The sequence below is a fragment of the Clupea harengus genome, chromosome 6 (genome assembly GCF_900700415.2).
Source record: "Clupea harengus chromosome 6, Ch_v2.0.2, whole genome shotgun sequence".
Classification (NCBI taxonomy): Eukaryota; Metazoa; Chordata; class Actinopteri; order Clupeiformes; family Clupeidae; genus Clupea; species Clupea harengus.
The window spans coordinates 20310485-20331954 of NC_045157.1; the positions used below are offsets into that span (position 1 = coordinate 20310485).

Sequence of the window (21470 nt, forward strand, 5' to 3'; positions counted from 1 at the left end):
TGGCTTGATGTCTGATTTCAGAACGTATTCTACATTCTGCGACAACTTCTAGTAACAGATGTTTCTGACCACACATAATAAAACAAAACAAGCATGACATAGATCATGGTTGGGTTGATCATTTGAAAAGTATGATGTGCTAGCCGGTGTCTTTACAAAACAATCCTCCATGGAAGGATTACATTTTTAAATGAGTTTAGCACACAGACAGACACAAGAACCAGACTGACACATGAGTAGAGGTCATCCATTTAAAGCACTGGTTATATGGGGCACCACTACCATACACGCTTGAAAGGGGGCAGTATAATAAAAGTGGTCCGCAAACAACAAGCCCTGAACAATTCCTTTGCAAAGAAATTGCAATACAATGTGCAAAATTAAATTATAATCATGTACATGTTTAAGCTGTACACCTGCTTTGGTACATGGTTTACCTATTAGGTTATCAAATAAGGCATGGAAAAAGAGCACATGTTCTCATATGACTTACCAGGGCTTTATGATGGATGTCAACAACCCTTGATCTGTCGGTTGGAGAGAGATTGTGCTGGTTAATGTGTGTAAAAAGTAGTTTGTGAAGACTCCCAAAATTAGTCTTAACATTGTAGTAACAATAATGCATAACATATCACTGCTGTAGAAATGAGGTAATTGGTAACATATAATATAAAAAAAATCTTAACATTCTTCAAGATAGCGCAAGATACTAAGTATAGCATTCTTCAGCCAACATAAGTAGTGCATGCCGTGCAACACTACATGCAAAAAAAAGCTCCCTAAGGGATAGCACACTTGATTTTAGGGCCCCAACCAATCCCTGGGGCAAATGCCTCAGACACTCATAGGCTCAACACATTCCATTGTCAATCAAATTTCACTGAAACATGACTTCAAATATATACATTATTTCTGCTTTTTTCCATTCAGTTTACCTGTGTGAGTGCTGCTTTAGGGGCTAACTGACTGCTCCCTGCAAATCCCAGCCTGGAGTGTCAGAGGGGACAACATAGAACCTCACCCTGGGGAGAGCAACTACTCCAAAAATAAAACCCTTGCTCCTAAATTCATGTTCTACTTTGACAACCTGCAGGCAGCAGTAACCAGGCAGGCAGGCGGGCAGGGGGCTTTCCACATCACCTGAGATATATGGCGGTGTCAATGGCCCCTGCGACAACCCCTCACTCCTTGGCCTGCACGGACCAACCCCTACAGGCCACTTGGAGCATTCTGGTGCCTGTGTCTGTTTGACAAGTCCTTACACTGGCTGCTATGTCCAGACCCTGACTGCACCCTTTCCCTAACTGAATTAGAATGGAAGTCCCAGCGAGATGTTAGGGGCTTCTTCAGTGGGAGTGTCTGTCTTTCAACCAGTGCTCGTGAATCACTGCCTGTTGGTGTTGATTTTATCTATAGAGATAGTAAACCGCAAAACGTCAAAGCCACCTAATTTAATGAGCATGGCATAATTATGGGATATTGAATGTCTGATAAATGTTTAATTACAGTTGCATGAAAAAAGTACATAATTTTTTTTTGTACAGTTGGTCAGTAAACATATTTATTTTTGTATTATATATGGACATATTTTTAGAACAAAAACGTATTTGTATTATTGCTTACTATTAAAAAAATAATAAATATAAAAAAATCAATTGCTTACTATTAATTAGAATGGATCAATGAAATTTAATGTTCTCATTTATCTCTCATTAAATCATCCAAATGGTGTTATATGTGGTGTGAATATGAATGTGAACATGACAAAAGCTGTACATTAATGGAAGTATTATTTATATAAAGTTATGTATGTACTGCATTTTCCTGAATCCAGGTTTTGGACTAATAACTACAGTGACTTTGTTGTGGTGATTCCTTGTTAATCTTGTCTTGTACAATATTCTCTGAAGACTTAACATGGGAAAAGCTTGGAATATTTTATCTTAATATATATTTCAGAGGTAGTAAATCACTGGCTTCAAAAACTTGAACTTGACCTCAGAGAATTTGTCCTTTGATTATGGGGCCACCTTTGAGCTGCCTTGCATTACCATGAATGATGTTATTTTCAACAAGATGAGTGACATTGACCGTAGTAGACAAAACCACTTATAAAGTCCTTTTTTGCTTTAGATATATTTTACTTCTCATCTATCTGTCATCGATCAACACAAAAATAATTAGCAAGCTACATTTTGACTCTTTGATCAGTGAGGACACTGTGTCACACATATTTCAGACCTTAAACATGCAGAACCATACCAGTGATTTAAATGTTTACACTTTAAGAGAATGCAGTTCATGTATTTTTGTTCGACCATATGACTTCAACGTATATTTAATATGTATGTACACACATATGTGTTCAATACAATTCAAGATATATCAAATGTCAAATTTGCTTGAAAATAGACTTTTAAAGATCTTCTGAAACACATACTTTGTGTAAGACTTGACATGTGTATCAATAAATGTATGCCTAGTTGTTTGCGTTGACCAAGTCCAAAACCTGTCTGCTAAACCCGTGGCTAAAATAAACAGAGGCATTGTCCAAATGCCAAGCTGATGTGTAGCAGTATATTGCTGCCTGTCTGCCTCAAACCTCATTTGCTTGAGAACCCCTTGGACACATTTTTGCTTGCCTTGTATTGCGACAAATATAGCCACTGGCCATCTCGCCTTTCCAAACTTGAGCCTCCTTCCATCTGGCACATTCTACCCATCTCCTTATTCAGTGCCAGAGGAGAAGATGTCTCCTGCCCCACTGTGCATCCAGCCTCGCTCACAACCTCAGCCAATAAGGCTCCTCAGCATATCAAGTATCAGTATAACAGAAGGACTTATTCGTTGTGGGAAGTTTGTAGAACCTTACAGCCAGTCTGCGCCAACAGACGCTCACTTCTTTCAGCTTTTCTGAGGTAAGAGGGGGAAAAAGGAATAACTCGCCTGCTTCAGTAGGTCCATGGAGAGTGCATTTAACGTACAGTAAATGGTCTTACTGTATCAGATTTTTCTTTTCTTTTTTTCTTCAAAGGAGCTGGTGGGTAGAATCACTTTGGCTCACCTGCTGCCAGGTCTATTGCCCTGGCATGATGACATGGTGCACAGAGAGTAGAACGCATAAATCTATTTATGAGTTGGAATTTATTAGTGCTTGGACAACTATTAAGCTTGATACGCTTGTAGGAAATCCGAGCCTGTTGCCTTGGATGGATTTGAAGAGGATTAAATTCAGAATTGGAAATATTTCAGACATGAGTTATTGTACTGTCTGGATAGCTTGCATCAGTTTCACTATCAATGTCATCATTACTATTCTGTATGAAATATTATGATACACAAAAGTTGGAAGTCTGTTTGTGCCAGGGGGCTTGGAATACTCTGTTTCTAAGGCATATTGTTGTGTGCTTATGAAGGATTCATAGAATTAACTGGACTAGTATTATGTGGTTTTGGATCACTGATGGCATCTACCTTAGCCTATTGTTACAACGTGTTCCTGAAGAGCTGCCACAATGTATTTCAAGCAGTGGATTTTCAAACGGCCACCTTCAAATCATCACTGCATTGTTGGGTATGACAATCGAGGCTTAGCAAAGCATTGTTGATAATATGACCGTAAATGCTAAATATCCTCAGAGGAGCCAATGGGGGATTGAAACAATTGGCAGGTACCTCAGACAGTGCTAGCAATGGCACTCCCAATCCAGTATGGATGGCATCAAAGAGAAATACAAATAATATATGCCACTCAAAAACAAAAGAGAAAAAAGAAACAAAAAATTATGATATGATATATAAAGAAATATGATATGATATATAAAGAAATAATGTATAAGACAAAGATACGTTTTGAATACAGTTGTATCTGGCCTCCAATTCTATAATTTCCTTAGGTGCTATGACCACATACGGATGAGCAATGGTAATTATGACAGCTATTCAGACAAAAAGGGCGTCCGCTGATGCTGAGAAATATGATCCTTGGCTAATCCTCTACAGCTGCGCCGGAGCGCTGATGGCGGGAGTCATCCGACAATGTCTTTTCCAATGCAGTCAAGCGACTTGCCAGAAAAAAATATATTGAACTAGTCTTCATTTCACTGTTTAAGTAGTTTGATAAAGTGGCACACAAGTAATGTCACCGGTTAGCATCTTAGATACACTACTGTAAATAACATCCTCTTCAGAAACTGAAGTGTTGAAAGCAACAGTTGTCGTTACCTACTGAAACGGCCACTTCTTATCTGTGTCCTTGGCCCGCGTTTATTTTCAACCACCCCAAGATGCTGGCGTCGACTTTGAGGTGGGGAGGGGGGTGGGAGGTATAGCCTATGCCTGCCATCTCACATCCTCTTCAGTGCGTACAGAAACTGAAGTGTTGAAAGCAACAGGTGTCGTTAGCAGAGCGCTGATGATAACTTAAATGACCTACTGAAACGGCCACTTCTTATCTGTGTCCTTGGCCCGCGTTTATTTTCAACCACCCCAAGATGCTGGCGTCGACTTTGAGGTGGGGAGGGGGGTGGGAGGTATAGCCTATGCCTGCGATCTTAAAATATTCTGTGATGCAGTTGCCTAGTTATAAACCTTGCTACACACTCATAGCCTGACGTTACTCTTCTCTGTCACACACAGGTGTAAAGACTACCATCATCATGTCTGATACGGAAGTGTGAGTAGAAATTGGATTATTTATTTTCTCTTGTTCTACTATTTGATGCTTAGCCATACATTCATAATTAGTTATTTGGGCTTGGGCAAGCATTGCGCCTATTTCATTTATAACTCACGGTTAATGTAAATAATAAAATTACTGTGTATGCGTATTATTTTCAAAGCTCTAGGCTGTTAGGCTAGGCTATATTTTCCTGATTATAACCAGTTGTTCCCTTTTGCTTTTGCTTTTCCTTGCAGTGATCAGGTTGAGGGTAAGTTGAAATTAAACAATTTTTAATTATTTATTTACTGTAAACTGGTATAGAAATGAATGCATAGGATTTTCGACCAATTGCGTTTCCACATCCATTCTTAGGATACATTGTATTACTCCCCCCTCTACCGTCGGATGTAATACACTGCAACGAAATGATTTATTTGCCTTTGCATTTCTGTCTTTCCATGAATCTATCATACATCTGTATGCCATATTAAGTTGTAGTGAGTGTTTATGAACATTTCACATTTTCGTAGATTTGGCTTGGCCTAATGAAGATGTGTGCTTCTTTGCTACCTTCTAAAGCAACGCAGCCAAAGTATACTGTGCTGATGATGTCAGGAATGTATTGATAAAGGTTTTCCTGATACATAGTCACAGGACACAGGTGTATATAGACTGTTTTATGTAGATATCCATTTTAAAGCAATATTGATAATAATTACTGGAGCTATACTTTGTAAAGGTGTATTATTAGTATTAATAGTCATTCAACATTACCTAAGGAAACATTATTATTTTCAATCTGTTGTCCTGCAACTATGTATAATAATGTTATGCAGTGTTATACTGCCCTCCTTAAACTGAATATGGTATGACTTGTGGCCTTAAATTCAATGTTGTGATGCTCTTGATTCATGATGTGATCAATGATTCATTATCAGTTATGGAGGACAGCATATGTGTATGCCCAGCATGGCAGCATTGATCTTTTGTTTTTAAATTGTAATATTATTAGTTATTTGATAGAAGTAAACTCATTGTAATCTTATCCATTTATTGCTTTCTTTACGGAAATGAAGATTACGAGGGGGAAGGTAAAAAATCCACAGATGATTAGATCACTTTTAATGTCTATACTAATTATTTTACCACCATCCCACCCTTAATATGTTTGACTCTGTCTCGGCCAGTCATTGTGCTTTGATAGCACTAACCTTTCCTCATTTTATTTACTGTCCTGTCCACATTTCAAGTCCAATATAACACACAACAATCATTTCAATAAAACTACTAAAGTCCTGTTGTGTGTAAAGACAAAACATTTTGATAATAAAATATAAAAATAGAGCCTATTTAATAATTATTTGGTTATCACTAGTCAACAGCATATGGCCTTTGATATAGAGACAAGACTATCATCCCAGTGGTTGAGTTCATGTCCATGCACTGTATTGTCTCTGGGTTGATGGGTATTTCTCATCAACCAAAGGTCTGCTTCTGTTTTATTAACCGGGCACAGTTACACACAGGGTTAGGGAGTAACTAGTTACATTTAACGGAGTTAGGTAATTCAATAAAATGTAATTTTAATACGTTAAAGTTACTGAGAAGAAAATTGTAATACACTTACAGTTACTAATCAGAATGTTGGTGATTACAAAGGGTTAGTCCGAATATATTCATTTTGCAGTAAAAAGCTTTAAAGCTTTGCTAGACTCTAGGTTCCATTCATTTGGCAGTATGTGCTCACATTTTGCTCACATTTTTACAGCCAACAACACAGTGTTTCCCCCACTTCCCAATCCCTTGATTTGTTCAGTTGTCACTGTGCATTATGCTTGTTAATGCTATGATCTGCATGTATTTCAGTTGCATTGCATTGCCTGTCTAATTAAGGGTGACACATGCTTGAATGACTGGATGACTTTTTGAAACTCAGACACTGAGGTCAAATATATTCAGGCAATGATGAGTGTAAAACATTTTTGCGTTTTTGGCATGCAAGGCCTTTTTGTCAACCCAGGTATCTCCGGTAAATAGAGTATCACTGTTCATCTAATCAACATCTCCTTTTTCACCATGTTTGTGTGTGTGTCATTGACTCATTTTCTCAGATTCTTTCTCCCTCTGGTAATGTTGCTGCCAGCTGTATTTTTTTCAGCAGAGCTGTTTGTGGCCCATCTCCTTGATGCATTTCACCCCTCTTCCTTGCCTCAACTCTTCCTTCTCCTTATCTTTCTCCTTCTCCTCCTCTCCCGCTCTCCTCTCTCCTCTCTCCCCCTCTCTTCTCCTCATCACTGACAAGTAATCTTATACTCTAATGCCTCTGCTTCTCCTTGGCCTTTCTACAATCTAATATAAACCTTCCTCTCCCTGGTTGCTCGCTGCATGCTGCGTGGCTTTAGCCGAAGAGGTAGTGGAGGTAGAAGTAGCACCCGAGGCGGCTCCTGAGCCAGAGCCTGAGCCTGAGCCTGAGCCTGAGCCAGAGGTAGAGCCAGAGCCAGAGCCAGAGCCAGAGCCTGAACCTGAACCTGAGGTTGAGTCAGAGCCAGAGCCTGAACCAGAACCTGAGCCTGAACCAGAGGTGCAGGAAGGTATGTGGCATGGATATTCATTCATCCTTCCCCGAAATTTTAAGAGGTGCAAAAAAGAAATAAACAAACAAATAAATAAAACCAATTACAGACAATACTACTTAATAATAATACAAAAAAGACTTGCAGCGAACTGTTGTGTCCATACCAAACCTTTATCAACTTTCTAGCATCAACCCCCTAAGTCGCTAACAATTACTGGAGGTACCTCCTCTTCATAACTGCCCAGTATAAAGGAGACTTGGCAATATCTTGTACAGAACAAAATCTGTGTTTGAAATTACATTGCTGTTTACACCTACCATGCTCCCAAAGAGCGCTTCTAGCTGCTTTGCACCAAATGCTTCTGTTCAGTGCAATGGTAAGCAAAGTGTCTGTGGGTCCTCTGTGGAGCACACCACTAATGCTGTATTTCCCCCCCCATTTCTAATATTACCATTGAAGCTTAATATAAAGTTCTTCTGCTCGCAATGTGCTTCAAACCAAGCTAAACCCTCCCTGCTTACCCCCACACTTACAAAACAGAGAGCAGTCCTCATGCCGTTGCCAAGCGAAACACTGCTCTCTTCAATTGCATTTGAAGAAAGTCAACTGCTCGTACCGATATGTAGTTGCATGCACTGGCGTTAGCTTTTGCTCCTGATAACAATGGAGGGTTTTAGAGCCTCTATGGGATGCTTTGGGTGTTAATGTTAGCAGTGCATATGGGACAATTCGCCAGTTTCAACTCCTCAAAGGGACAAAGAAAGGATCTCTGCATTTCCTTTATATGATGTCCTCTCAAAATGTCCCATCTTAACATTCGAGATCCACGATGATCACAGATCATCTTAGGCCTTTACACACTGGGACATCTTGTGTTCCTCCATGACCACTCTATACAATATCTTATCCTATTTAACATAGAGAAATGTAGGAAATTAGAATGTAGCTCCCATATGCAATCTATGTGATAGGCGTGGAATGGAGAGGACCCTGACTGCTGTAAAGGCTTTTTTGTCCCTCTTGAAAGTCATACAAAGTGTTACATTTCAGTCCTTTCTCTAATTACAAGAATGAAATATCTTCTTAAGAGCCGATGAGTGATATTTGAGTGAAGTTTATGACGTATGAAATGGACTGATTTTTTTTGGTGCTTTTCCCATTGAGGTGTCTTAGAGTGTGATGGCTTGTTATGGTTCGTAGCTGTAGTTAATAAAAAAAAAAGAAAATTAAGTACTTTTTTTTCTATGGACACCTCAATCTGGATGTAAGCCGAGCTAAGCACTTCAAAAAGTGTGAGGTAGTGGCTGTATTCCACCTGTTTGTATTGCTAATGTTGTCTATTCTGCTTTTGCTTTGGACGTTTGGTGCATGCAGAGGCCTATGAAGAGGAAGGTATGTTGACACATTTCTTGTATGTGTTTATCTGATTAGAGGGGCTATAGTGTGTGGGGGGGTCGAAGCCCCCCCCTGAGCTGGTAGATGCCTGCGTCTTCCACCGAGCAAGGTGCACTGCAAAAAAAAATAATTGGCCAGATGCCCTCACCAAAATCCAACATAACAGTCCAAATTTAAGCCTAATGTCAGATGATGTGCCAACATGGAGAAAGGGTGAAAGAATATAAAATGCTCACATTATGCTTTGACCCGCGCAGTGACTTCACTGCTCATGTTTGCTTTGCTTCTCTCTTTGCATGACGTGCCAAACCAGTCGAGGAGGGAGAACAGGATGGTAGCTTGGATTTTCTTTCAAAGAACTTTTTTTAATCACTTGGTGTTGCCTTGCTTGTGTCTTTAGTTTTTGTGTCGTTTCGTTTTCCTGTTTTGTTGTTTGGTGGGTGAGGGACGGGTCAAGCCAAGATATATTCTAGTCATGAGTGTAATTCTCCAATCTAACCCACAGTTTTTTTTATTTCATTCACCCAGATTATGGTTAACATTAACATTTGCATACACGTTGAGCTAGGAACAAAGAATTAAGTCCCACATGATTCATGAAATCTTGACTGATGTTCCCGCCTCCCTTGTTTTCTGTGTAAAACTCTATCATTTTGATGTGATATTTGTGCACTTATATACTGATGTTCATGTCTGTCTTTCAAATGGTGTTCTCTTTGAGTTGTTATTTACCTCTTCACTGACGTTTTGTATATTAACAACACACAGTTGAAAGTAAGACTTTAAAAGTTTACTTTCTATATTAATGCTATGTAGATGCTATTTTAAGAGCAGCTCTTAGATGCCAGGAGATAACCTAAAATAACAGTCCTTTTCATTATTAACATAACACTCATCCGTTGTTGCCTGAACGCTGCACAAATGCCATTGGATGTGAGTCTCTAACACTGTAACATGTCCTTCTCCCTTTTTTTTATTTTATTACTGAACAGAGGAGAAGCCAAAGTTCAAGTAAGTATCAAGTATCAGTGTTGGCGTAGGCAATGAATCATTAAATGAAGCTTTTTTAAATGTTGGACAGCGTGAGCTTGCATACTGTTTACACCGTCCGTCTTATTGAAAGTTTTGTTGAGTGCTTTAACTGAATTGCTTAGTAAAGATTGATTCATACAATAAGTAGTTTAGGATCATCACAGACGAGTACTTGATTTGGCATTATTTAAATGTTTCTAGGGCCCCCAAGATCCCAGACGGCGACAAAGTGGACTTTGATGTAGGTCAACATGAGTTATTTTATTATATATGCTGAATGAAAGATCTGAACAGCAAGAACGCTGATTAGACTACAGTTGGTGAAATAAATGTGACCTTTGCCCTCTCTGTGTCCCCACAGGACATCCAGAAGAAGCGCCAAAACAAGGACCTCGTTGAGTTGCAGGGCCTGATCGATACTCACTTTGAGCAGAGGAAGAAGGAAGAGGAGGAGCTCATTGCTCTCAAAGATAGAATTGTGAGGAATGGCTTCTATCTGACTGAACGTGTTTATAGGTTGTGTGATCGGAATGGTTTCCTAATTCAATGTGTGTGTGTGTGTGTGTGTGTGTGTGTGTGTGTGTCCAAAATCACAGGAGAAACGTAGGGCCGAGAGGGCTGAGCAGCAGAGGATCCGTTCTGAGAAGGACAAAGAGCGCCAGGCGAGACGTGAGGTGTGTAGAACTCTGACTCAGAAGACCACTCACTCACACACACACACACACACACACACACACACATACACACACACACACACACACACACACACACACACACACACACACACACACACACACACACACACACACACACACATATAAGTAAGTAAGTATCAACACACATACATGGGTCCCCTGCTGATGGACTCCACTCTGATTGCCCATACAGGAGGAGAGGCTGAAGAGGGAGGAGGCAGATCAAAAGAAGAAGGCTGATGAGGACATGAAGAAGAAGTCTGCCCTGTCCAACATGGGCTCCAGCTACAGCAGCCACCTGCAGAAGGTCAGTGCTCTGATTAACGACTGGACAGACTGTACTGTCCACCTCACAACATCTAGGGTTCTGTATTTCTTGTTTTATGGACAGAAATGTGCTTATCTGCGATGTAGGGATGTAGTTATCTACAATGCTTATATAGCTTCTAGTAAGCTGCCTAGGGGATGATGATGATGACACAATTGTTTGTATACGCATAACAGGCTGACCAGAAGAGAGGCAAGAAGCAGACTGAGAGAGAAAAGAAGAAGAAGATCCTGGCTGACAGGCGCAAGGCGATGAACATTGACCATCTGAACGAGGATAAACTGAAGTAAGTAATTCAGCTCCGTAATGGCAGCTCTGTCGTCAGGTGTGTGATGGGCAAAGGCAGGGTGAATCTGAGAATGCATTTGTAACAAGGGAATCAAATGTGCATATTACAGAATGTAATCTTCCGACCAGTTTTTAAAAAAGTCTGCCAAATAAGCTGTCGTAGAAATGTTTCCCCTTGCTGATTTTGTTTCATATTTGACTAACCAGGGAGAAGGCTAAGGAGCTGTGGGACTGGATGCACCAACTGGAGTCTGAGAAGTTCGACCACATGGAGAAGCTGAAGAGGCAGAAGTATGAGGTGGGTACTCCCTTGCTCCCTGTATAGTTGCCATGACATTTTAACGTATTTCCGTATAATCAATAAAATGGTGCTGTTTTCACAACATTTTGCTCTGATGACAGATGACATTTACAGAAACCCACTACTTTTTCTGTATCTACATCACCACGGACTGGCATTACTATGGTTAGATTTGCAAACGTAAGCACAGAATGCAAGGCAAAATTGTGAAAGATTATTTTCAATATTCCTTTATAATAGCATCACTCTGGTAGGTCTGGAAACACCTCTATATTTACCAATGAAAACTGAGTATCATACCTTTAACTTGCAACAAGCTTCTGTTAAAGTACATTGAATAGGGAGGTCCATGTCGCTCCGGTTGCAAAGGGTTCCTCCTCCTGAAAAAGTGCAGCATTGAATGCAGCTGTGCTTTGATCTCCTTCAGGTTACAACACTACGTAAGAGAGTGGAGGAGCTGAGTAAATTGTAAGTAACAGAGCTCAGACAGCTGAGCAAGTGCAGGCACAGAGCTCGGTCCAGATAGCATGATCTGCCTGCATGGGAAACTCTAAGAGAGACCTGAAAATGGAAATGGGGGCAACGGGCCATCATGTGAAGGTTGACGGGTCTAATCAAATAGTGGGGAAGCTGCAAAAAAAGGATTTGTGCCTTTGAGGATGAGTTGCAGGGTTGGCTCAAATAAGGCACCTGTCTCTTGGTATAATTAGTAAGAGACCTCAAAACTCCCTGGGTTCCCTTTTGCCCCCCAACAGGTAAGTGGGTGTGTATCAGTGCATCTAAGAGTGCTTCCCTGGGTCATTCACACAGTGCTGAGAGTATGAACAGCGCACACAGGTTTGATGGTTCATTCAAAGAGCTGTTGGGCATTTTGTGAGCTGGAGAAACAAGCCAAATATACACACTGTCTCCTCTGCTTCTTGGTTATTACAGTCAGAGAAAAAGAAAGTCCATTAATGTTTCGTGTGAGTTCCTGAGAAGAAACCACACATTTTGTTTCAGTGATTATGTAAGGGCAGCTCAGATGGTGTTTAGTTTGTAGTTTTTCTCCAGTCTCTCAAATTCCAGCCAGTTCCCAGCTGAGGGGGTAGGAGTTCTCCTCGGAAAAAAAGGTGAGCGGTTCGCTGCTGGTGCCACACACAGCCTCTGGTTTTTAAAAAAGTGCACTGTGAATGTGTTGCTTTCAGGTTGTCTCACTGCGAAACCGCATTGATGAGCTGCAGAAACAGTAAGTAACGCTTTCAAATCAGATCTCACATACATTTCTAGCAGCATGGCCGATGCATTTCCTCTTTTGAGAAAGGCCACTGCCTCTCCCGAGAAATGCATTCATCATCACGCTAATAACTTCTGACAAGAAACAGAACTAGTCACTAGACTCTTTCCCACATACGCCCCCCCCCCCCACACTCTTATGCAACATGTCAGACATACCCGCATCACACTCTCTGTGGTGAGTCTTTCATTTGCACTAAGGATGTACAAAGAATGTCCTAAACCTGAGTGAACACCACAAGTTCAGACAGTCTACAACAAAGACAGAAGTAATTAGGACATTTTTGTAAAAGGCATGGAAGATATGAGTGAGACTAAGCACACTGACAAAACCGTAGGCTCTCATTCCTCTTCTCCTGTCTGCTGTGCCTGGCATTCAGTGCCAAGGGAGGACTGAATAACAAGTTACTGCGTGACAACAGAAAGGTACTTACAGTACTGTCATCATCATTGCTACCTGTACCTCCTGTAATGCCACACTGTTAGTATGAGGCATTACAGTATATATGCTTTGGTCCATTCCTGCTCCATTATCTTCCATCTGGTAAGGATTGCTATAAAGGCAAAGAAAATTTGGCTCATCTTTTTACTTAAGAAGCATTTATTACATGAGTACAGTCTTACAACTGTGGTCATGATGGAGTAACCTGGGGTGCTGGGTAATTCAGTAGAGTTATAGTTCAGTCAAATCTGAAAATTTTGCTCTGAGCTTATAATTTTCTTTGTCATACAATAGTACTATTGTAATGTGTGTGTGTGTGTGTTTTAATTTCTGTATCCATCTAGCTAAAATGTACTGCATGTCCTCCATGATTCCTTCATGAATGATATAATTTAATGAGTGATGAGTGTGTTTTTTTCTCATTTCATATAATAAATTATGGTAAGTTTTGCATGGAATGACACGCATTAACCCTTGTGATGTAACTTTTCACCATGCCCAGGGTATTTATTAATCAGGTGTTGAACATATTGCAGAAGTTGTGTGTTTAATCACAACAATTAGTAAAATCTCTACTGTAGCCATTAACTGAGAAAATGTGACAGGTCAATAGTTTGTGTAAAGCAAATTAGCCCTGTTAATAGTTATTTAGATGCTGTTAAAATCAGAATCAGAATCAGAATCAGGTTTTATTGGCCAAGTAAGTTTGCACAAACAAGGAATTTGACTTGGTAAAGTGACTCTCAGTGTGCTTACACAAAATATACAACACAATACGATACAATACAATACAAACAAACAAACAGTGCAACAGTGCAATGGACTAAGGAGTTTAAGAAAGTATGTACAAGGTGGAATGGTTATATACAGTAGCTGTGAAATGTTGCACAACAGTAGTGCAAAGAAGAAGTGGAGAGTGCGAGATGTGCAGGGATAAATATATAAATATAAATATATATGCTACAGTGGGTTAGTTGTTCAGTAGTGAGACGGCGAGGGGGAAGAAACTGTTTTTGTAGTAATAATAAAGCATTATACAGCATTTCATAGCAACCTTTATTCATGGCAGTTTTCTTTTTAATTTTCATAGCCAGTGCTATTAAATAAGATAGTTATGACGGACGGTCCAGATAGTGTCTCTCATGTTGAAATATTATTCCATGTGACGGCGTCCAATCCATTGCATGACACTAGAGGTCAGTGTTCAGAACAGGACGCTCCCAGCCCCCCCCCCCCCCCCCCATGCCCGTGTGTACACCGGCCCCCTGGATCCTCTCATGTGTGCGTGTCTTCTCTTGCCTTACTGCAGCAGCAAGAAGGGAGCTGCCACCCGCCGCAGAAAGTAAGCTGCCAGCTCAGGAGGACGTGGCGCTGGCACGTGACCTCCGTGCCAGTTGGAGCTATGACCCGCCCCCCGTAGAGGTCCAGAATGCACCTAGACCCTTAGCACAGAAACGACAGGCATCAGGTGTCTTGGCATCTGTTTTGTTTTGTGTGAAATCCCTCCTAAAGGCCCAGAGCTGGAATAGTAGAGGTAGTTGGCTTTGGCCCTCCTCACCCGGACTACTGTTAGGTTCTCAAGATGTTTTTTGTAAATAACGTATGACTCTACAGCTATGTCTGTTGCCCTGTAACTCTTCGCAATTCAATAAAATCCTTCTTCTTAAACCATGAACTTGACAGTCTTTATATTCATGTTATCTTGAACTTGAAATCAATCAAACCATATACATGTTTGTCTGAGCTCGGACAGATGGGCTGGACATTGTTTAAATAATAATATCAGGTGAGCACTTCAGATAATCTTAGTGTGAATAACAAATAGCTAGCTGAAAATGAGAACAAGAAAAATGTCCTTATTGCAACTACATTAATAAATTATGTATTTTTTCATCAAACGCCGTTCTTGTTTTGTTCCACTTTTCACTCGCTCAACCTGAAACATGACTCCATGTTGTCATTCTATCAGTGAATTACAAACTGTAGTCAAAGAACCAACGTGACTAAATATAATTTGTACTCCCCTCCCTCCAAATAATGTATAAATAAATACCTATATTTATAACATATATTTCATATATTCACATACATATTGACATAATTCCTAGGTTTTTATAGTGCTTCAAAATTGAGTGTCATAATGACTAATGAAAATAATTGTGCTTAGCTTCTTACGCAGCTCTTATATTTTCTAATGCAGTCTGTATGTTTTCGTATATTTTTAATTATTTGAGGTATGTTTTTTCCTTCTCAGACAAAGACATTTTATTGGGAAATATCAACAAATGGGCTGAGCTGTCAGGGGAAACGACTGATTTCTCAACCTTGAAGTAAGCTGTTAATCACGTCATGAAATGTCCATTTTTGCTCTACAGTGTCCGTGTTTCACGTAGAACTTGTTCTGGTTTGTTTGTTTCGTGTCAAAATGTTGTCTGATTGACCAACCACTCTCCAAATTGCGCGGTAGGCATGTTGTCTTAGAAAAATTAACCTACTTTCATTCAGATCATATTGTCACAGTGAATTAAAAAAAATGTATCGTTTAATGCTGGCTGACTATTTAAAAGATAAATTCATAGTTAAATGCAAACAGGCCAAGCATAATTCAAAAAGACGATCCAGTAGGTCTGTTGATTAGGCACACAATGATTTGCACAATCAGTCTCTTATAAACTTTCTAGAAGGTGTTCTCAATATTCAGGTATTTACAACATTTTGCGTATTCTCGACGTTTCTCCACGTTTCTCTAAGCATCTTCTCGACTAATGTGTTTGGACAAAACTGGTTAAAAGGCCTGACGAAAATAGATTAATATTTTACGTTGAACGTTTAACAAGACTGAGAGAGGATAAACATATTCAGTTTATATATAATTTCCAGCCATCCGTGGTTTAAGGCCTATTTAGCGTCGTATAGGCCTAGGCCTTACGTAGGCTATAATACCATGATCGTCGTTCAGGTTCAATCGATATGCACAACTGACCATACCTTTTGAGAATACATTAATTGACCCATATAAAACGAAAAATGTAAGGTAATCCGTATAAATATTTATTTAGTAAAATGTTGACATACACTCGTTTTTTATAAATATAAAGTTTAACATTTGGCACAACAATACAAGCATTTTTCAACAAGCAACATTAAATAAGTCAAGATTGTGTTTGATTTTCAGCAGATTTTCTTATTTACAAATATACACAAATGGTCCTCATGTTCTATTCATTATCGTGTGAAATCTTTACCAAGCAGAGGAATCGAAAGATTAAATTATTATTAATGTTGAAAATGAGCTATTGGTCATCACTGCTACTAGCCAGAAGTACATTCCTCACGTGCAATTATTTCTGTCTAAATGCAAGGGCAACTGTCAAAAACATACTTAATTTCTTATTGATTTCATACTTAACATACTTAATTTAGTGCCACCTATTTTTCAGTCCTCAAAAGAGAATTATAGCACTCAGACATTGACACAGTGCATCCATACATACATCGACAAAGACGTATCATTGCTGACGATTAAACAGGAATAATGTTAATTTAAGATACTGGACAACGTGGACTTGCTATAGGCCGACATGAAAAGGACGCAATCGTTAATTTAGCTGACACCTCAAAGGCAAGTGTATAAACTGTTATGTGTGTAAAGGAATAAGTTCGTCCTGAAGAATGTAAAGTCACTTCGCCCGTTGGCTTCTCCTCTGTCTCAGACGCCGGTATCCTCACAACACTTGATAAATTGGGTTGGGATCGTGCGAAGAAGGGATACAGCTGGTAGGTGACGGGAGGGGCGCAACTGGCTCAGTCAACACGGATCCCTCCTGAGGGGAGCATGGACTACCCTCAGAGCCCTCCTGGACAGTGGGGCAGGGAGAGGTTTCTGTGGTGATCCTCTCCACAATGCTTGATAGACAGTCCAGACTGGAAATAACTGTGTTTTTGTTGTTTCTGGAATCTGAAAGGTTACAAAAACGAAATGTTAAAATGAGTCACATTTGGTGAGCGCTACCTCCTGAAAATTAATTGGTAGATCTTTATTTTTGACACACTCTTTGCAACGCACAAACATTTTGCGTCTTTCAATTGTCTTTTCCCATTAAACGTATTTGCAATGTGTCAGTTTGACATCACACCTACCATTTGGTGTTTCGCTGAAGTAAGCGCTGTCATAATTGTTCCTTCGCCTTGAAGTGCAAGATGGCCTAGTGAAGTCAGCCTAAACATGAAAGAAGACAGTTGTTAGATATGTTGATGCAAGTGTAGCCTATACAATGCGTAAAAGGACGGAACAAAAAGCACGAAGCACATTTAGAACAGTGTTTATATCATACCATGCCATCAGAGCAGTTGGATCTCGGACTGGATGCGTCAGAGTCGCCGCTGTAGTGGTCGATCACTGGGTAATAGTTGTCTTCTTGTCCTCCCCCCCGAAGCAAGGACTGTAAAGATTCGATGTAACTGATGGCATTTCTGAGGATCTCGACCTTTGGCAACCTCTGGTTCGGATTTGTAGACGTGCATCTCTTCAGGCTCTCAAATGCATCATTGACTTTCGACAGCCGCCTCCGCTCACGCATAGTTGCAGCTTTCCTGCGATCTGAGTTGGTGGTTTTCCTTTTGCAGGCTTTGCATGCCCACAATAGGCATCTACCAGCTTGGTGGTGCCCGCTTGGTGCACGTATGTGTTCGTCTTCATTCTGCTGATGGTCGTCTGGCTTTAACAGACCTGCGTGTACCAGCCTGGGATCCAAATCCTCAAAAAACTGCATGTCACTGGTGTCGAAACACGGATCATCATAAAAGTCGTCTGCGGTGCTGATTGGAAAAGAGATATCCAACTCCATGGTCCTTGTTTGTTTATTTCCAAAGAACTTTAAGGGATTTTCGCTGATGTGTCTTTTGCTGCCTCTGGCTATCCAGGGAATATTTGATCCACACTAGTTCGATGTGTAGGCACCGATTATGAATCAGAAGTGTGGGCGTGCATCAGCTGAGAAACCCTCAACGTACGTGCTATTGCAAAAGTTTGGGTCGAATTTATAGTGACCTGTAGTTCCCGGGGCGTGTCTAGCCGCGGCCAAACCACAAGACAATCCAATGGCTGTACGCTGTCTTAGAGGGGCGTCATTGATCTAATGACAGAAAGCTTAATGTTGAAATACTGGTGGTATTGAAATGTCTGATTTTGTCATGCAACAATGTAAATTCAGCTGAAATATTTATGTTAAATTATGAATGTCGCCTATAAACGTTGCCAAGTGACTGATCGAATTGATATGGTTGGGTCGTTAACTGAAATTAAACTCAATGAGAAAACAACGTTAAAAAAGAACTAAGAAAGTATTTCTGTATTATTACAGAAATTAGGTCGTAAACGCAATGTGTTCTACTCAATGTTAGAGTAACAAAATAACTGAAGTGAATAATGATTAGGTAATTTAACATTCAGATTTTTGGAAAGATGATCAAATGTAGGTTATAAGAATTGGTAGGGTATATGGACTTGTATAAAAAATGATAGCTGAGTTAATTTGGAATTTGTCAAATGCACCACAGTGGTATTTTCTAAGATCTAAAGTACTGTCTTAGCACTGTCATGAAATAACGTTTTGTGAGTAGTAGAATCTACCCATGGGTATGGTTTGCTATATCGGTTCATTACAATAGGTGACGCTGTAGAGCCAAAACGCAAGTGTACTGAGTCATGAGTAGATCAATTCGCCCACAGACTATATGCAACCCTGCGTTCATTATCATGAGCTCGTTAGTCATGTGTAATTGGTGGACAGTGTCTGGCTATCATAGCAAAGTTTATTCAAGGAAAAGGAAAAGATGAAAAGAAAACGAAAATAGATAGCAAAGATCGTGGTAAACAGAAAAGAGGTTTCAACTCAAGTGGAAGATTAATATCTTAATGAGTAAATAATAACTCTCATTAGTAATGAATGATGAATGATCATATTTTATTTATGCTCGGTTTCCTGAGACAAAAAAAATACTTGTATGCAGCAGACCTATATGTGTCAACTCACCACTACTACGTCAAGTGACACTACCAATCCAAAATGCCATAACCAATCAAAGCCCTTAACTAAAGTTATTCGTTTAATATTTCCCTGACAGGGTGTCATATCACGCTTGACGCGCTTCTTTCATAATTTAGTTGGCTTTGTGATGCTCAAATGTAGAAAAGTTCAGTTCATCTGACCTCCGCGGTTGTTCGGATTTACGAAACGTAATGTACACCGTGCCTAGCTTTAAACCCTCAGACCCCCAAAGCCAAGGGTTTACACGTATCTCTTCCTCCCTCTCAATTCGCAGTCTGAACGTGTGCTTTCTTGTTTTTATTTCAGGGTGATATTTATGATTAACTTTTCTGCAGACTTTTGACATTCATACCTTAGCACTGCCACATTTTAGTTAATGACTTCTCGGGAAAATAAGATAAAAACAAATAATAAAAAAAACGTTTTGAAGGCCTAAAACAATTGATTCAGGCACAGCTCATAGTTCCAATATGCTACTCCATTGACAAGAAATTAAATAACCAGTCAATTTATTTGTTTCAAAGAATAATCCGATTAAAAATCAAGAAAACATATCGAAGAGGGGGAGACGGTTATTTCCTAAGTCTGTATTTCCATTAATTATTGTAATATATGTATTAACCAATGGCGTGCATATTCGATTTGCCCATTTTTATAACCAATATTTATGAGTTAGATAGAGTATGAAGTGTGGAGTAAAATTAAGAATACCACCAAAACACAAATTAATATGTAAAGCCCTTTTTTAGGCAATTCTCCAGTAACACAAAAAATCCTATTTTGTGAGAGACCCCTTGCTTTGTATTTATATTCAAACACAAACACTATACAGGATTGTCATTAATTTTACAATTCAAATCTCAAAAAGTTTTATCTTAAAGTCTCATTTCTTGACAGGTTCATGACAAGTTTCATTTATTTGTCAATGTTTTCATTAATATTATGGCATGATCACGCATTATTACATTCTGCTTTTAAATGCATGAATACAAAACAGCCCAGAAAGCCAGAAAGAGAGGAGGAAAAAAGGGAGAGAGGAGGGGAGGAGAAGGGAGAGGAGGTGAAGGGAAGGGAGGGGAGGGGAGGGGTTAGAGCAATCAGTAATCAGCAACAGCCCTGGAGTTTCTTTTCACACCTGCTGCGGTGCGTAACCATTGCAGGCCGCTCGCCCCCCGACTCACTGAACACAAGCATTGTGATGGGCCACAGATTACATTACACCCAGCCTACAGCTGGGCTTTCTCCACACTCTGGAGATACTGGGGGATTGTAACCACGGACACGAGATGGCCAACAGGTCTTGTGCCACTGCAGCTAAAGGATTATGACCAAATCCCTGCTGGCGTACCCTACAGAGCCAGAAGTTATGTGCCATGCAGTCTACTTCTGATATGCCTTAGACAGGTTTTGTTTGCTTATAACACCATACACTTAACCACATTTAGAAAAAAATATGATGTTCAATAGACAGTGGTGTGATTTTTTTAATGCTTACATTGAATCCAAGAACATTAATGTTTGTATCAAATCCAAGTCATGATTATTTTAGGAGTTTACCATCAGAAAATATTCTGAGAGTTACGATGGCCTGTTGTTGAGCCTGATATGCTGTGAGTCCATAAATTCTAAGGTCTATGGGTATCATATCAATGATACACATTCACCTTAGGATTGCAGATGGACATTTGAAACACGTCCTACGCTGAACGAGTGCAAAACAATCTTCCATCTCTGATGAGACATTCTTGTGTCATGTTCTGAGCATCTGAAAGAGATGATCATCTTTCTGGAGGGCGTACGCTCTGTGCATGCCTCGGAGTAAAGTGTCGGCATGATTACGCCTGGGCCAGAGGTATGATTTCAGGTCTCTCCCATGTTCCCTGAACTGAAGGTGAAAATGAACAAGGGAACATGCTGGAACACCCACGAACATCAGTGTATCACATGTTCCGACACTCAAAAGGAATCCATTGCCCCTGTAACCATTACTGGCAAGTGGCTCAGGATTTCCTTTAGGTATAAACAAAATTGGTCATATGTGGTTGTACAACATTAACATGAAAAGTGAAAAGTAGAATTGCACAGAAGTAAGTAGAAGTTCACTTTGTTTATCGTGAACTGTGTATTACTGTACACCATCATGGAGATTGCAATATTTTTGTGGGATGATAAGCAGGAAGGAAAGGCCCATTTAAAAAAGCCAACTAAATATCTCTAAATTAGCGACAATGGTAACATCAGACTACTGAGGCAGAAAACCAGCCAGTAGGTGTCCATAAGACCCCTCTGCTACCCTCCCAAACCTTCATTTTACAAGTCTCGTAACACAAACATGACAACAACCAAGCCGTGGTAGTGGTAGGCCACCCATGAACCAGAAGCAGTCAGTGCCACACAGCCACTTGTCTACAAATGTCTGCAGTTT

At 39.9% G+C, this 21470-nt stretch overlaps 2 protein-coding genes across 6 annotated transcripts; one reads left to right on the plus strand and one right to left on the minus strand.

The window, feature by feature from the left end:
* Positions 1-2551: 2551 nt before the first annotated feature.
* Positions 2552-14663, plus strand: tnnt3b (troponin T type 3b (skeletal, fast)). Of its 5 annotated transcripts, none has more exons than XM_042708049.1 (16): positions 2553-2918; positions 4639-4675; positions 4918-4931; positions 5740-5754; positions 7066-7254; positions 8614-8631; positions 8948-8968; positions 9627-9645; positions 9868-9907; positions 10028-10144; positions 10263-10340; positions 10555-10668; positions 10866-10975; positions 11185-11275; positions 11706-11746; positions 14305-14663. In XM_042708049.1, exons 2-16 carry the CDS (start codon positions 4659-4661, stop codon positions 14339-14341), a joined length of 921 nt encoding a protein of 306 aa, XP_042563983.1. In that variant the 5' UTR covers positions 2553-2918; positions 4639-4658; the 3' UTR covers positions 14342-14663. The 5 variants fall into 5 exon arrangements, with proteins under 5 accessions (XP_031424555.1, XP_042563983.1, XP_042563984.1 ...); XM_042708050.1 differs by lacking the exon at positions 11706-11746 and adding an exon at positions 12466-12506; XM_031568695.2 differs by lacking the exon at positions 11706-11746 and having other exon boundaries at positions 2552-2918.
* A 1362-nt stretch (positions 14664-16025) lies between these two features.
* On the minus strand, positions 16026-17996 carry LOC105906524 (myoblast determination protein 1 homolog 1). Its single transcript, XM_012834684.3, has 3 exons — positions 17330-17996; positions 17136-17214; positions 16026-16953 (listed from the first exon to the last, which is right to left on the minus strand). The coding sequence occupies exons 1-3, from the start codon at positions 17840-17842 to the stop codon at positions 16721-16723; spliced, it is 825 nt and encodes a 274-aa protein (XP_012690138.1). The 5' UTR covers positions 17843-17996; the 3' UTR covers positions 16026-16720.
* Between the last annotated feature and the right edge of the window lie 3474 nt (positions 17997-21470).

Bases quoted from the DNA above. Each gene is read 5' to 3' on its own strand.
- tnnt3b (XM_031568695.2), top strand. The intron at 10,145-10,262 runs GTGAGGAATGGC...CCAAAATCACAG, and splicing joins TTGCTCTCAAAGATAGAATT to GAGAAACGTAGGGCCGAGAG. The intron at 11,276-14,304 runs GTGGGTACTCCC...GCCTTACTGCAG, and splicing joins TGAAGAGGCAGAAGTATGAG to CAGCAAGAAGGGAGCTGCCA.
- LOC105906524 (XM_012834684.3), bottom strand. From the start codon at position 17,842: ATGGAGTTGGATATCTCTTTTCCAATCAGCACCGCAGACGACTTTTAT. The intron at 17,215-17,329 runs GTATGATATAAA...TTTCATGTTTAG, and splicing joins CCAACTGCTCTGATGGCATG to GCTGACTTCACTAGGCCATC. The intron at 16,954-17,135 runs GTAGGTGTGATG...GTAACCTTTCAG, and splicing joins CTTCAGCGAAACACCAAATG to ATTCCAGAAACAACAAAAAC.